Raw genomic sequence first — 16,469 nt, 5'->3', positions numbered from 1 at the left:
GGGAGCCTGCTTCTCCCTCTCCCACTTCCCCTGCTGGTGTTCTCTCTCTGTCAAATAAATAAATAAAATCTTAAAAAAAAAAAAAAGGCCAAAACGAAAGGCTAGCGGAAGGCACAAGGCAGAGAGAGGATGTTCAGAGGCAGGCAGCCCTGGGAGAGAAGACCTTGCCAAGAAGTAGGTTTTGCCTGTGTCTACTGGGCACAAACAGCACAAAGAGAGACCTCCAAGAGCCCCTGACACTGGGGTCCGACCTAGCAGGGTGGTGCCCACATGAAAAGTTGTGAGGACGAAGGCAAGGCTCAGTCGAGTCCACTGCTGCATTGCGCAGGCTCCGTACAGGAGCGGTCCAAGAGCTGTGCGGGGAGGGAAGTGAACTTGAGCTAATGGAATACCTATCAGCCAGTGCCCACCCCCACAGAGCTCCAGGAGGCACAAATCACACCAGACCATGTAAATGGCGCCTTGTGCAACATGACAATGGCCTCAATGTTGCCATCCCTCACCTCCCCTTCCTCTATGCTTGGGGTGCAAGAGCGAGCAAAAGTTACCTGTAAGAGGGGAAATCTCCCTGTACACCTGGCTGAGGCAAAGGGCCCGGGTGACATAAAGCTGCCCAGCTGAAATGTGAGACAAAGTGCTGCCAGCTTTGTGAAGAACCAGGTCACCAGGAACTGATAAGGACAGAGCAAACCTGACCCCAAGCAGCAACTGAGACTCAGGAGTGATGAGGCAGTAATCCCAGGCCCAGGAAGCACCAGCCAGGACCAATTCCCTGACGATCTCAGTCTTGGGCAAGGCGCTGAAGGGGATAAAGAAGGTGCGGGGAGGCCACGTAAGCCAGGCCCCAGCTGCCAGCTCAGCTGGAGAAATGAATAATTAAAAGGCTCCTAGCTCCTCTTTCTGGAGAGGGCTTTTTAGAATGCAGGGGCTGCCTCTATTGTCTGACTGGCTGGGGCAGAGGGGTTTGGGGGGGCTCCCCTGCTGTGGGCTGAACCCTCAGGAAGCACAAATAGTAATTTGAACTACCCTCCAGCTCCCTAAACCAGTGCTTCCTTTCGGATTTCATGGACCAGTAAAAATTTCTCCAAACCATTACTTGCCAGCGTTTTCTTTGTCTTTGCCCCCAACTTAAATAGGAAACAGAACAGCAAAAAAATAAGGCTCTTATCTACCCACATTTTGCAAAACCCAAAAATGTGAACCCCCAAACATTAAGACAGATATAATCTCAAACTGCAGAAGAGCCTTCTAAACATGGGTCTAGACAGTCTCACCACATTGCCCTTGCTTGTTCCCTTCGCTGCTGGTCTGGAAGCTGCCACCTAGGGCGGCTCTGTCTGCCCTCTCCCCAGCTGCCATCCCTGTAGGAGGAGGCAGGCGTTGAGAGGAAGCGGGATCCCCAAGCAGCTGTGCCGGGGCCTCCCCGCATCTGTGGGCTGAGACCACATGCTGTGAGCCCTGCCTTCTGCTGCCCTGCCAGCCATGGGCAGAAGCTGGGAGATCTCTGGAGACCAAACTAGTCACCTCTGACCACCAAGTGATCACCCGGGCACTGGGATGAAACCCAGCTCAGGAAGCGCCCCCAACTGAAGCAATCACACCACTACTGGAGGTCAGAACTGAAAAACAGCTCATGATAACAGCTAATAATGATAAAGACATCCAGTATGTACCAGGTACTGTCCTAACAAACCTACATGTAGGATCCCACTGACTCCTCCCCAGGGGCCATGAGTCGGTCTGCCAGCTCTGTCACTCAACAGATGAGGAGATAGAGGGTCAGAGGGGACGAAGCCACTCAGCTTGGAAGGGAGAGGTTATCCAAACCTAGTCAGCCTGACTCCAGAACCCAAGCACTTAACCATGCTGCAATCCTGCCAAGAGAACAGCTCCTGAGCTAAGACAACACCTGGCCAGCGTGGAGTCTACCATCAAAGCGTGAGCGGAAATTACTGGACCTCAGGATCTGCTGGGGTAATTAGAACACCCCCCTGTAATTAGCCTTCCCCCGCCACACTCCCTGCCCACTGAGGACAGCCGAGCCTCCCTCACCACAGGCTCAAGGACAAGCCCTCTCTCTCCCAACCCACAAACTCAATGGTGGGCCAGCCCCCAAGAGAAGGAGGTCTATCCCCAGCACAGGTCTGGCTCCCCTCTGGTGATAGAACAAGACCTCAGCCACCCCACAGCCAGTTGGGGCCCAGGAAGAGGCAGCTTTCCTGAGGCGGGGTATGAGGGACAGGTGGAGAGACCGGGCTGCGACAGGGCCAGGCCTTATCCAACAGGGTGGGATAAGGCACTGAAAGGCAGCTCAGGCCCTGGTGTCTGAGATAAGAGTCTCAAGGTGACTGTGAGCCAACTGGGAGAGGAACCCAAGAGGCCACTGGAGGCTTGGGACCCAGCCCTTGGAGATGGCATCCAGCAACAGCAAATAGCCTGCAAGCCCACACCTCCCCACAGCTCTTGTCCTTTCTCCACCAACAACCTATCTCCAGACGCTCCAAAGAGCGTCCACCCTGCAGTGCATGCCCTCAACTCAGCATCCCCACTTCCAGGAATGATTCCTCAGGAAAGAGCGCCCATAGATCTATATGTAACGATGTGTTCAGAGCAGCGACATTTAGGGACACAACCTCAAAGTCCACACTTAGGGCTATTTAAACAAATGAGGGCCGGTTCAATGAGGCTGCCATTTACATAGTGGAGGGGCAGCAGGAGAGGAGGAGCTCAGAGGGCAGGTCTGGGTGACGTTTCCCAAACTGTTCCCGGGGCCGCCCCAGGGAGCTGGGTAGGAGGGGAAAGATAGGGAGAGGTCAGCTTTTTGTTAATACATTTCAGTGAAGCACACTTACTTCATTTATAATCTTTTTTCATTTAAAAAGGTACATAAAAACACCAGTTAGCAAAAATGCAGGCTATAAAACAGCATATTTACCTTGATCCCAATTTTATAAACATACATCTACTGACAAATTGGAAAAAAAAAAAAAAAAAGATTAGAAATACAAACACCAAGAAGGGCCTGGGTGGCTCAGTCGGTTGAGTGTCTGACTCTTGGTTTCAGCTCAGGTCATGATCTCAGGGTCCTGAGATGGAGCCCGGCCAGGATCCAGCCGCCGGGTCAGTTCTGGGCTCAACGTGGAGTCTGCTTGTCGCTCTCCCGCGCATGCTCCTTCCCTCTCTCTCTCAAAGAAATAAATATTATTTATTTATTTATTTATTTAAATTTTTTTTAAAAATATTTTATTTATTTATTTGAGAGAGACAGAGATAGTGAGAGAGAGCTTGAGCAGGAAGGAGGGGGAGAAGCAGGCTTCCCGCGGAGCAGGGAGCCCGATGCGGGGCTCGATCCCAGGACCCCGGGATCATGACCTGAGCCGAAGGCAGAGGCTTAACCATCTGAGCCACCCAGGTGCCCCTAAATAAATATTTTGTAAAAAGGAAAAGAAATACAAACACCAAAATGTCAACCGCACATGTGCTTAGGCGATCTTATTTCCTGCACTGGCCTGTTGTGGGCCGTGAGGACAGGTGACTCTCTGGAGCTACTCTGGGAGCAGCCCTGCTGCAGCAGCCTCCCCCGCCTGTGCCTACCTCAGAGACTTTGTACTCGAAGGTCAGCTTCTTCCCCTTCACACCTTCGTTGAGCGTGAGGATGAATCCGATGTAGTCAGCATACGCCTACCAAACAAAGTGGGGAGTGGGGACGGAAAGAGGGGTGTCAGACCCCTGACCCTCCACACCCTGGCCAGCCCCCAGCTCCACCCAGGTCCCAAAGAGCTCCAAGCTGTCCCTGGACCCCGGCCTGCCAGCAGTAGAAGTAGAACAAGCTGCTCACCCGAACAGCTGGTGAGCCAACGACCACAATGACACCTAGACCTTCAGCCAGAGTTCATTGTGTGCTCACTATTCCTGACAGCAGCTTCTTTACACAACCCCACAAGGTAAACACTGTCACTGTCCCCATTGTATAGATGAGGAAACCAAGGCTTCAGGAGAGGTGACTTGCCCAAGGTCTCCTAAGACCAAGATCTCATTAGACGTGGAGCTAGGACCCCACAAGTCCTCCAACTCCACTAGACCACCAGGAGTTCAAGGAATACCAGCAAGGGTTCCTCCTGTTAGTCTTCCAGATGTTTCCCCCACCAGACAGGCCAGGCTGTCAGCCTGCAGTGCAGACCCCCTGCTCCCAGGAGAAGAAACTGTTTTCTGCCCATGGCCAGGTCTCCCAGCACACCCATCCCTGGCTTCCAATTGGGCACTCTCTTCCCTGTTGAGTTGCAGGTTACAACCAGCACAGGGATAAGAAAGCACTAAGGTGTAGGCCCCGGGAGCAAGTGACTTCTGTTTGGTCTCGTTTCTTCTTCCTCTCTGTTGCCTCTCATTGTCTTCCTTTCTCCTTCTCCAAATTGCCAGCAGCAGCCACAGCAAGCCCTGAGAACTGACCATTCCGTATCTACAAGGGAGCATTCCTGTACCAGGCCCTTCCTACAGCCCGTGGAACAGCCACAAATGGAAACGAGGGGTCATGGGGCAGGTCCGAGCCCTCATCCTGCCTGCAAAGCCACAGTCGTTCCTGCAAACTATACCGCGATGCAAAGACAGGAAGCAGCAAGGGGCAGTGTCACCCTCCACGGTCCCTGCTCCCACATGGGCCTGAGTCTCTTGGTGACTAAAGCTCAGGTCATTCTTACAAAGAAGACTGTGTGCAAAGTCTCCACCAATGCCACCATCCTCATCCCTGTAACAGTAACAACCATGCCTGCATCTCAGTACAGCTCATGAATACCTAGCACTGGGCCAGGTGCTTTTTGGACTTTGAGTCATCTAAGCCTCCCAACAACAACATTTTACGGTAGAAGAAATAGGCTTGGCCAGCTTAGGCGTGCTGCCTAAGTCACAAGAATAGGAAATGGCAACCCTGGGCTTCAAGCTTTGACCTCTCTGATCCTAAGTCCACGCTCCTGGTTGCTGCACTTGGCAGCCTAGTGAAACTGTGTGGACCATGCCACAGAGTCACTTGTCGAGCCACGAACTTGAGCGGTGAGCTTCAGAGCAAGTGAAAGCCTTCTATCCAGTATCGTTCAACACATACTCCATTAGAAAAAGTAACCAACACTTCCCAAAAAGTGTTGGTGCCTACAGCAGGATCAAAAAACTGCCTACAAAGGGCCAGATAGTAACTATTTTAGGCTCTGCAGGCCATAACGTCTGGTTCACAAATTCTCAACTCTGCCCAACTCTGCCAGTTAGTGCGAGAGCAGCCATGGACAATACATAAATGAGCCTTGCTGTGTTCCAATAAAACTTTATTTACAAAAACAGGCAGAGGTCCAGATTAGGTGAGCAGGCAGTAATTTGCTGACCTGTGGCCTAGAGCATAGTGGCTCAACCCATGGTTATCTAGAGACAGAGGACCTGGGTATGAATCCTGAATCTCATCCCAACCACTTGCTAACTATGCCATCTGGCTAAATGTCTTTATCTCCTGGCCTCACGTTTCTCACCTTCAAAATGGAGATGACCACTGAGCCCACTTCCCAGAGTTTTTGTGAGGATTAAATGAGCTAAAAAATACCTAGCACATCATAATCACCCCATCCTCCTTGGAAAACACCCAGGGGGAAAGCAAGGAACTAAAGCCACGTTTGGATTCAGCCAATCTGCAGGTTCAGGGCAGACTCGTGGTTCTCACCCCAGGCGATTTGGTTCCCAGGCAACTTCTGACAAGGTCTGGAGACATTTTCGGTTGTAATACCTGGGGGAGGGGTGTTGCTGGCATCTAGCAGGTAGAGGCCAGAGAAGGTACTAAACATCCTCCAATGCACAGGACAGCCCCCTACAACAAAGAATTACCCACCCCAAAACGTCACCAGTGCTGAGGTTTAGAAACCCTGAGGTAGAACAACCAAGATGACGAAGGGACCCAAATGTGTCCTTTGAGCAGCTGAAGGGACTAAGGTGTTTATCCTGGTGAAGATTCAGGGGGAGAACATAACTCAGAAAAGACATGATAACCATCTGCAAATATTTTGAAGGCAGGCTTATGAAAGAGGAGCCAGAAAGACTTGCATGGCCCAAGAAGAGCCACGGCCATTGCAGGATGTGGGCTCAGTGTCAGCACAGCAGACTCCCTAAAGAGAACGTGCCTTTCTGCACAAGTGACCCCCCCCCAGCCCCAGGTGAGCAGACCAGGTGTGGACACCTGGCTGGAGCTGGGACCAAGGCTTTCCCTGGGGATTTGAAATTGGCTTTCTTTTTCTTAGTCCCAATCTTTCCACAGCCTCTGCCAGAAGCCCAGGAGGTAGAAGCTGTTATTTCCTGCCCACCGTTGGACTGAGCAGCACAGAAAGCTGGTCTGCACTTCCCCTCGCTCTAGGTCCCAGTTTCTAGGTATTTTTAGGCCCAGCCACCTCCCTGGCCTAGGTTTCCATGAGAGTGATAACCTCTTCTCTCTGAGACACACTGGCTCCGAGACCAGCTGTAACTTCTCCCCCAAAAAGAGGGGGACGGCCCTCTCCCTAGCTTCTAACAGCTCTGGTTCCAAGAAAAAGGAAGGTCGGGAGCTCACTGTCTTTGAAAAAGCCCAAGTTCTTCATCCCAGCTCTGGCCCTACACACTGGTACCTGAGAACGCTTCCATTTGCCCATGTCTGGAACTGTGTGGATCTCCTTTTTTGGAATGATGAAGTTCTGAGTGGCTGGAGGGATATCCTCCGAAGAATCTTGACAAAGAGAGTGAAGAAGCAAATAGATAAATAGAATCTTCCCCCTCAACCCAACTTTCTCTCTCTCTCTCTCTCTCTCTCTCACACACACACACACACACACACACACACGTTTAAACCAAGACTCCAACCCCCAGTCCCTAGGGTAAACCAGACACGTCCTCCCAGGACAATCAAGCCAAATCCACTGACCGCCCGCCTTTCCACCCTCAGCCCGGAGCCCCGCCGTACTGACGATGCCCTCAACAACGGACGGGTTCAGCTGCTCCACGGTGCCCTCACCTCCTGCTCCCTCACCGGAGAATGGTTAGAAAAATAAAACGAAGTTGACCTTTTAGACAGAAGCAGGCAATTCAAAGAAGGAGGAAAAAAATTACAAACGACCACCCATAAACATTTGAAAAAAATTGCCAACCTCTGAGTAAGCACAGAAATGTAAATTAGATGAGATGGCTTTTCCAGATCAGGGTGGCAGATTAAAACCATCTGGCATCAGCTGGGAATGGGGAAGCGGGAACTCTCCTGCACTGCTAGTGGGAGTCTTGGTAGAATCTGCTGAGGAGGCAACTCAGCATTGACTTTTGAAGTAAAAACCACACAGACCCATGGAGCCAACAGTTCTACTTGTAGGCATCAACCCTTTATATACACCTTTATATACACCAAGGTGTATATAAAGGCACTTACTGCATGGAAAAAGGTAGAAACAGCGCATATATCAATTGACAAGGCAATGGGTAAATAATAATATGCTCACATAATGGAAATCTTCATAGTTTTTTAAAAAGAATAAAACCTAGGGCGCCTGGGTGGCTCAGTTGGTTGAGTGACTGCCTTCGGCTCAGGTCATGATCCTGGAGTCCCGGGATCGAGTCCCACATCGGGCTCCCTGCTCGGCGGGGAGCCTGCTTCTCCCTCTGACCCTCCCCCTCTCATGTGCTCTCTCTCTCTCTCTCATTCTCTCTCTCAAATAAATAAATAAAATCTTTAAAAAAAAAAAAAAAACCTAAATTATTGACATAGGAAAACAGCCTAGATCTTAATAAGTAAAAAAAGAAAATTAAGCTATATTATATATAACACAATCTCATTATTGCAAAAATAACTATACATACTCGTATAAGTAACATGTATATCAGCATATACACTGGAAAAATCTGAAGGATTAAACCCCAAAGTTAATTAATAGTCATCTCTAGGAGGTTAGATTTATAAGGGACTTCCATTTCTAAGCTACATATTGCTATTAAAAACTAGCATACAGTATGGGGCACCTGGGTGACTCATTCAGTTGAGCACCCAACTCTTGATTTCAGCTCAGGTCATGATCTCATGATCTCAGGGTCATGAGATGGAGACCCGCATCAGGCTCCGTGCTGGACATGGAGCCTGCCTAAGATTCTCTCTCTCCCTCTCCTTCTCTCCCTACCCCCCAACATTCGCAAGCCTGAGCGCGCACTCGCACTCTCTTTTGTAATTAAAAAAAAAAAAAAAAGGAATTAGCATACAGTAATTTTGTAATCAGAAAAAAAAAACAACAACTTTTAAATGGAGTTTCTGTATTTGCAGAACTTGGGGAAAGGAAAACACAGGGCAGTTCCACGTGCTGACCTAGAAGCAAACTTCACACCAAAGTGGACTGCTTAGTATGAGTGGCCTCTCTAGCCAAAAATACCTGGCCCACACTGCAAGATTCCCTTTACTTTGTGACACTGGGAAATACAAGCCCTCAGTCTCTTCTCCATAATTCCAAAATCCAAAAAGTTCTAAAAACCCAAAGTTTTTAAAATAAGTTTGGCACAAATTCATTTGGTACAAAACTTAAACCTAAACCAACGTGAGGACATTTATAGGCTTTGCAGATCCCTCTTAGGGAATTTAGGTTTTCCTGCAGAAGTATTTTTGTTTGATTGTGGGGTGCTCCTTTCTGAAATCTGGGGAACCCTGAATTCCAAAATACACCTGGCCCCAAGGGTCTTGGACAGGGGCCGTGCCTGAATCCACTATTGAAGATCTGTTGTATTAGTTAACACCTTCCTTTAAAAACCCAAACTCTCCAGAAAGAGTCATTCACGACATACGATAAATTTGTACCCCTGCTGTCCTCCTAAAATCTAGCTGACATTGCCTGAATGGAGAAAGGGGACATGGGCCTAAGATGGTTCTGGAACATGTGACATTTGGGAGAATGGAGCATGCCCGGAGAGGCCCCGAGGAAAGGGAAAACTCTAGGATACCCGGAGACCTGAGGAGGAGGATAGAGAATCTGAGATGTGAGCAAGGCAAACCTCTGCCTAATTCAAAATTGAAACCAGAGCCCAAAAAACAAATCAGAAACTCTCTTCCTCCTCCCACCTGTTCTACAAGCCCTGTTCCCAGAACCCAAAATTGAGGCCCCTACTATTAGTAAATTACTACCTTAATATGCTATTAAATAGGGGTGCCTGGGTGGCTCAGTCTGTGAAGGTCTGCCTTCAGCTCAGGTCATGATCGCAGGGTCCTGGGATCCAGCCCCACTTCGGGCTCCCTGCTCAGCGGGGGTCTGCTGCTCCCTCTCCCTCTGCCTCCTCCCTCCTGTTCATGCTGTCTCTCTCTCTCTCTCAAAAGATTTTATTTATTTATTTGACACAGAGAGACATAGCGAGAGAGGGAACACAAGCAGGGGGAGTGGGAGAGGGAGAAGCAACCCTCCCACGGAGCAGGGAGCCCGATGCAGGGCTCGATCCCAGAACCCTGGGATCATGACCTGAGCCAAAGGCAGACACTTAACGACTGAGCCACCCAGCGCCCCGATAAATAAAATCTTTAAAAAAAAAAAAAAAGATGCTATTAAATTAAAAGCTTTATAGGTCAGGCTGGTAACCTAACATCATTGTTTTTATGGGAAAATGTGTTCCACATTCCAAATAATCAACTTGCAAATGATCATTAGGAACAGAGAGCCCTTCTGTAAGTTCCCTGCCAGGGGACAGCCTTTCTGAGTTATTTCACAGGTGGGAAACCGTCCAAGCCAGGCCTGGTACCAGAGGAATGGCTACCTTGTAGGAAGCATTGCAACAACCACTAATGAAACATACACACATGTTGTTACCAGAATATGCAATCTCAAATAAAAGAAACAAGCCTTCAAACCAGGGTCTTGATAACTGAGTCCCTCCGGCCTCAGACTCTATCTCTGACAAAGGTGTCATGGGACGGGTGGATACCCTACAAGCTCACAGTAAAAGATGGAAGTATCTAGAGTTTTAGAGATGTTCCCTAAACCCCCCCCCCCAAAGTATAATGTAATATCATCTATCATTTGAGAACCAGCCTACATGTTCAACCTGTACCTTTTAAAAGGACAACAGCAATCAACATTTCCTGACTACTCCCCATGCCCCATGTTTTGCCCACATCATCTACGGAACACACGCTACAACTCTGTTGAAGGTATTAACAGCCCCATTTTCAGAGAGAAGCAAGGCTCAGAGAATGTGATCTGCCAGGCAGAGCCAGGTCTGTACAACTCTAAAATCCAAGGTTTTCATCACTACACTGTCTGAGTGAAGTAGTTCTTTCTCCTTGTTCCAAAATGTCCTGTTTCAAACTTCAAAGAAGGACCACCTCCTGGCACCTGGCTCTTTCCAGCCATAGATATCCTCACTGTGCCTTCATCTCTTTCAGTGCATGGGCTATCTCACCCAGCCACCCAACTTCGGAGACACATTCATCTCACTGAGAATTCCGCTTGGCTTCTATCTCTCACAGGCATTACCGAACTTCTAAGGGCACAGGCACAGAAGTTTTGTACTAAATGAAGTAAACGTCTGGTTTCAAATGCCCTAAGAGACCATACCCAGCTCTTTGTTCATCTATTTGGTGCGGGGAAGGGGATGCCTTTTTTGATCTTCATAATTTCTCCTTCCTGAGTCCTTTCCAGGGATCCCAAAATGCAAGACAGTTAGAAGGAATATCCAATGCGTTCAAAACATTAGCTGTGTTTGGCCAATCTATTCGCCCTGTCAGAATTTTAAATCATCTACGGTCAGTCCCTCCTAGCTCGGGTGCAGGAGGTGGGTGTCAGCAAACAGGCTTCCCCTTCTCCAGGAAACGGGTCTCTAGAAGATCCTTTCCCTAGTTATTTGACATGAACTAAATAAAGCCAGGCCACAGTGTAAATAAAAGTTACAGATCGTGATGCCAGGGAGAGGCTCATCTTGCACAACCAGCTTTTTTAAATTAGTGGTTTACACAACCAAGGGCAGTTTCTCTCAGTAAATTTTCAGCCACTGAAACCCGCCTCCAAGAGGGAGAGAGGGTAGGCGGATGAGGGGTGGGCAGGGTGCGGAGGAGTCTGGAAACCGGGTGGAGGCAGGCCCAGGCCCACAGAGCACCACCCCTCACCCCCTGAGCAGGGTCTAATAAAGAAGGCAGCCACCAGAATCACTTTCGACCCCATCCCTGGCAGCTTCCCCACCAGCTCAAGAGCTGACTTCAGCACAAGCAGCCCAGATGTGAAAAAGGCCTCCCCACGGGCCACGGCGCTGCCCGGGCTCCCCAAGTTCAGGTGTTGCGCCCCACCCGCCACCCCTTCGCAGCCCCGGGTTCTTGCCGGCTCCCCAGATACCCCCAACACGTCTTCCTCAGGGCCCAGCAGCTTCTACCACCCGAGTTCCTCCACCTCCCGACCCTCCCCCTCCTCCGCCGCCGAGCCCCCCCCCACACCACACCCCTTCCCCGCCTCCGCGCCGGGCGCCGCCCCCGCGCCCCTACCCGACCCCGGCCGGGCCCGGCCCGTCCTACCTGGCGGCGACTGCCGCTCGCCCTCAGCCATCTTCCTCCCGCCAGGAGCCGGCCCGAATGCCTGCAGTCCCCTCTCACCTTTCACCTCCGCACCCCCTCCCTTTGCCCGGCTCCACCAGGCGCTCAGAGCTTTCTGAAGAGAAAGGAGCACCAGCCGGCTATAACAGAAAACCGAGAATTGAAATCACCCCCGTGAAGACGACCGCCATGCTGGTGCGGGGCACTCAGGGAGCATGCCCAGCAACGGCCGGCTCGCGGCTGCGGCGCTCACGGGGAGGCGGCGGCCATGTTGGTGCGGGGCAGCTGGGAGCATGCGCGCCAACGGCCGGCTCACCTCCCTACCAGCCAGCGGTCGGCCTGGCTGTGGGAGCGCGGCAGCCATGCTTGTGCGGGGCGCTCCCCACCTGTCATCTTTGACCCTATCCTGAGGCATATTAGAGGACGTTCCCTTATTGACATGGTTGTGTTTTCCTGCCGCTCTGAGAGTAGAGCTCAAGGACACCAGATGGACTGAGAAGGGTGCACGCTACTGCCTCCAACAGCTTAGACAGCCTGTGGAGGTGGGAGACGGCGAGCTGGACAGCAGCTTTTTTGCCCGTCTTCCTGGATTCCACCGCCTCGCGGGGTCTCGCGACCACTAATTGCGCCCTCGGCTCCGCCCCCGGTCAGCCCCGCCCCGCGCTCGCGGCTAGCCGCCCGGGCCCGCAACCGGCTGGTGGCCCCGCCCCAAGAATCCTCCTCCCGGGGGCCCCCAGCCCGCCGCCCGCCCGGCCCGGTGGGTGGGCGCCGGGCCGCCTCCGGCGGTGACTCTGCAATCTTGGCCCGGGGACTCTAGCGGGGACCCACCAACGGCGGCGGAGGCGGAGGCAACGGCGGGGACTTTGCCCAGTGAGGCGGACCGAGCGGACTGTGTGTCCGCGGGCGGGCCCCAGAGATGTTGGCTTTCGCGGCCAGGACCGTGGTGAGTACGGCGAGGAACCCGGGCGGGCGGGCCCTGGACAGGACGGGCGGGCCGCGAGTCGGGCCAGACACGCAGCTGCGCCGGAATGGAGAAACAGGCCATGGAGGCGACGCGGCCTGGTGGCCACTGTCCTGCCCGGCCAACAGCTGCTGGGGTGGGATCCCCAGGTGGACTAACCCTGCTTGGCAGAGGAGGGGACGGAGGCTCAAGGTCAGAGATCCGATCGAACGCACGTCGTGTGGCTCTAAATTCCAGCCACCTGGAAAAGATAGTGGGGACCCTGGCTTCAGGCAGCACCTCCACCCTTAGACCCAGAGCCAAGGAGCTGAGGGACCGGGGGTCTTTCCCCCAGTTATTCCCTGACTCACACAACTGTCGCATACTCAGCCTGAGCCATCTATGCCCAGGCCAGAGCCACTTCTCCAACCTCATCCAGTTGGTCAGTCTCCTTGGGCTTATCAAATGGCCCCTGGGGAATTTTGTGTGGCCAGAGAAATTCATGTGGAGGCCTCAAGCTGGGCGGCTTGGAAGATCCTCTGAACCGGCAGGAGGCAGCAGTTGGCAGCCCCATACCCTTTGTCTCCACCAGTCCCTCCCCGCCAGCTTGTCCATGTCTACCCCAGAATCCTCCCCACAGGGCAGCAAGCAGTGCTGCCACTCTGATTTGAGTTCCTTTCCTCTCTCCTCCAAGCATATCTCTGCTTGTATCTCCTTCTGTCTATACCAAGAAGGATGTTCAAACAGACACTACCTGGCCCAGGGGGCTGAGGTTACTCATCCGCTGGCCCAGAGGCTCTTCCAGATCTCCCAGAACCCCAAGGCTCCACGTCACCCTTGCCACTGACACCGAGCAGTGCCCCCGTCTGACAGACAGCTTCTAGGTCATCCTCCAGGACCTGCTGGGTGGCCTGATCACTTTACGGCTGGGGAAACTGAGGCAAGGAGAGACTTGGCCAGAATCCCCCGGATCTGGTGACTCAAATCTAGCAGAATCCCAAAACCAGCTGCCTCCTCCTTCAGTTTATTTTTTTAGTGCCCGAAGTCCTCCACTCTTGCCCCCAGGTGACGGCTCAAGAGAAGCAGGCTTTGGTGGAAGGGAGGCCCCCAGAAGGGCTCCAAGAGTACTGGAGGAAAACGGGATGAGCGCTTAGCAACCCCTGGCCACTTAATGGCCCTTTCCCAGTGTCTGCTCTCTTGCACCCACCCCAGTTTACAGGACTGATTTCACGGTTGTGGTGGAATCTCAGTGGCCAGGCAGTTTCTGCCTCCAGCCAAGTTTTCCATCATTAAACAAACCTACGCAGATTCCAACAGGTGGATTTTTAAAAATTCCTCCTCGTCCTGGCACCAGACCCACCCAGAGAAGAGAGGAGAACATAGTCCAGGTTTCCTCCTACTCTGATGCCTACTACCACCCCCTTCACCTGCTCCCTAATCCTCTACTTCTGGCAGCCAAGAAGGATGCCTGCCACCGCCACAACCCTAGATGCCACCCTAGCCACCAAAGCCATTGCCACTTCCGCCTCTGCGTCCCCCCTGAATCTTGGCTCTTGTCTTCTCTTTCCAGCCCAGGCAAGTGGCTGTCTCTTGCTAGGTTCTGCTCGCCCACTGGGTAGCACAGTTAGGCTTAGAGGCCCAGCCCAAGGCAGAAAGACAGGGCTCAGAACCTCAGTCCTGCCATGGAGGACGGGCAGCAAAAAGAGAAGGTATGGAACGATCCTCTGCCACTTGCCTACCCTCTACTGCCCACAGCCCCGGATCTCCTATTTCTCTTTCTGCCCACCTCCAGAATCTCCCCAATTTTCTCTCTCTGCCACCTCTTACCCACCTATCAGGCCATTTAGCTCTTGCTTACCACGGCACTGCCCCTATGCCGCCTCTGTGCGCGTCCCACAGACAGATGAAAACCAAGGCCTGGCCCTCGCCCAAAGGTGCTGTCGTCTTCTGGCTCTTTCTGACTTTCTCTTTATGCCTCTCATCTCCCAGCTTGGCAAGGGTGGGAGAAATGGAGGCGGGGACCCCTGGGTGGGAGCGGTCACCTCGCTGCTTGCTGGCTGGCTCACTGGGCTAGGGTGAAGAAGGTGGGGCCTTGTTGCTTCCAGACAGGTGACAGGTCGCTGTCAGCTCTGCCACCTCCAACAGGTGCCATTCATCCTGACTTGGTTCCGGGTTACCGGGATCAATGGCCACACCCCTGCCCATCCCCCTACCTGCATCCCCAGGCCCCAGAGAGGTGGAGACACCTACAGTTTGAGGGCTGGGAAGCCAGGCAGGCACCACCCAAGAGGCTGTCTCTGACCCCAGGGATGGGCACATAAGTGCCCAGGACCAGAGCTTTAGGATTACCAGGGTCTTCCAGAGCCGGTGAGAGAATGAGCAGGATGTTCTGCTGCCTGCAGGTGAAGCCACTGGGCTTCCTCAGGCCCTCCTCCTTGATGAATGTCTCCAGCCGCTTCAAGGCCCACCAGGATTCGCTGCCCCGGTTGCCCGTGCCCGCGCTCCACCAGTCCCTGGACCTCTACCTCAAGGCGCTGCAGCCCATCGTGAGCGAGGAGGAGTGGGCCCAGACCAAGCAGCTGGTGGAAGAGTTTCAGACCGCGGGGGGTGTAGGGGAGCGCCTGCAGAAGGGGCTGGAGCGCAGGGCCAGGAAGACGGAGAACTGGGTGAGTGGAGCTCCCTGTTCCCATATGGGTTGAGGGGCCTGGGGCCCTCTCAGAGGTTCAGGTCATGAGAGGATCCCTCGCTGTGGCCTGTTGCCGGCCTCATGCTGAATTTCCTAGCACCAGCTGCTCTGGCACATTCTTTCGTGCCACGGGGTTTCTTGAGCACTTCCTCTGTGCCTCGCACTAGGCCGGTCCCTGAGTGAGCAAGAAGGACACAGTCCATGGTCCCTTGGGGCTGACATTCAAGGAGGGTGGGAAGCAAGGTGATTAAACAGCATACAGGTGAGTGGATGAGTTTCTTGCCGGCAGTGAATTTCCCCAGGAGAAAAAAGGGAGAGAAGAGAATGGCAGTGTCTTTGTTTTGAGTGGGCAGAGAGGAGGTGGCCTTGGATCTGAGACAGAGAACAACTGGGCCAAGGTGGCAAGAGCCTAGCATGTCCAACAGCCAAGGCTGGAATGTAGAGCAGTGGCCTGGGGCTGGGGGTGTGGGGCCCATCAGAGGAAGGAATCTGGGCTGGAGTTCAGTGGGAGGGGGCCACAGGATGGCTACAAGTGGGGCATTGGTCCTGTTCAGTGACAGATCAGATCGCCCTGGTTCCTTGTCCCCATCTGTCATGCAGGTGTGCACAGCTCGTGAAACTGGGTCCACACTGATGCTCCGTGCACTTTTCTGTATGCATCTTACACCTCAGCACGGTGGAAAAGGACCACCCCAACTGCTGGGAGGGAAGCGGGCGTGGGGGTGGGAGGCATGGGATGAGGCTGGCACTGGCACCCCAAGGGAGATGCCAGCAGGGAGAGGGCAGACGAGTCAGTTCCCTCTGTCCCGTGTATGTTCTGGAGGCAGCACCAGTGGCCCTTGCTGATGGGCACAGCCTGGGGATAGGCGCCCCTATCCGGCATATATTTTTTTCTTTCTAAAAGTACTAAAATCATTGACCAAAAGTGTGTAAGAGGGGCGCCTGGGTGGCTCAGTCGGTGAAGCGTCTGCCTTCGGCTCGGGTCGCCTTCAACAGCCTGTCCATGGCTGATCCCCAGAGAGACTGCTCCCCCAGTGGAAATAGCGCCCCTTGGGCAGAGGACAGACCACCAGGTGGAGACACAGGATGTGGTACCCACATCTTGTCACTACGGCAGTGATTTACCCTCACAGGGAGCTTTCCCCAGATGGCCCTGACCTGGAGACCCAAGGGAGTGTCTGCACCCCAGTCTGACACCAACAAAACCCAGGCCACAGAGGACCAGGGTCCCAAGGGCTACACTGCACTGAGCCCATGTGTTCCTGGCTCCCTGGAGAATGTCTCCCTGGGACGGTCAAAAACACATTCATCAG

At 53.0% G+C, this 16,469-nt stretch overlaps 2 protein-coding genes across 12 annotated transcripts in view; one reads left to right on the top strand and one right to left on the bottom strand.

Moving 5' to 3' along the window:
* Positions 1-14,494, bottom strand: part of PTPA (protein phosphatase 2 phosphatase activator) — a 32,642-nt gene extending 18,148 nt beyond the window's left edge. For 2 of the 6 annotated variants that reach the window (XM_021691459.2, XM_044920640.1), the window contains exons 1-3: positions 11,513-11,814; positions 6,627-6,724; positions 3,595-3,681 (exon numbers count right to left, since the gene is read on the bottom strand). In XM_021691459.2, the coding sequence (XP_021547134.1) occupies positions 3,595-3,681; positions 6,627-6,724; positions 11,513-11,543 (216 nt within the window). In that variant the 5' untranslated portion in view covers positions 11,544-11,814. Of the gene's footprint in view, positions 1-3,594; positions 3,682-5,695; positions 5,840-6,626; positions 6,725-6,962; positions 7,032-11,512; positions 11,815-14,328 lie in introns of those variants that run through there. The other 4 variants (XM_021691461.2, XM_021691462.2, XM_044920639.1 and 1 more) reach the window with 4 other exon arrangements.
* CRAT (carnitine O-acetyltransferase) overlaps positions 12,218-16,469 on the top strand; it is a 13,893-nt gene continuing 9,641 nt past the window's right edge. For 2 of the 6 annotated variants that reach the window (XM_021691457.2, XM_044920637.1), the window contains exons 1-2: positions 12,219-12,473; positions 14,873-15,136. In XM_021691457.2, the coding sequence (XP_021547132.1) occupies positions 12,447-12,473; positions 14,873-15,136 (291 nt within the window). In that variant the 5' untranslated portion in view covers positions 12,219-12,446. Of the gene's footprint in view, positions 12,474-14,079; positions 14,180-14,872; positions 15,137-16,469 lie in introns of those variants that run through there. The other 4 variants (XM_021691458.2, XM_021691455.2, XM_044920638.1 and 1 more) reach the window with 4 other exon arrangements.

The sequence above is a fragment of the Neomonachus schauinslandi genome, chromosome 13, assembly GCF_002201575.2.
Source record: "Neomonachus schauinslandi chromosome 13, ASM220157v2, whole genome shotgun sequence".
NCBI classification, from domain to species: domain Eukaryota; kingdom Metazoa; phylum Chordata; class Mammalia; order Carnivora; family Phocidae; genus Neomonachus; species Neomonachus schauinslandi.
Note: the sequence above shows the minus strand (reverse complement) of the source record. Positions and strands in the feature narration are given on the sequence as shown.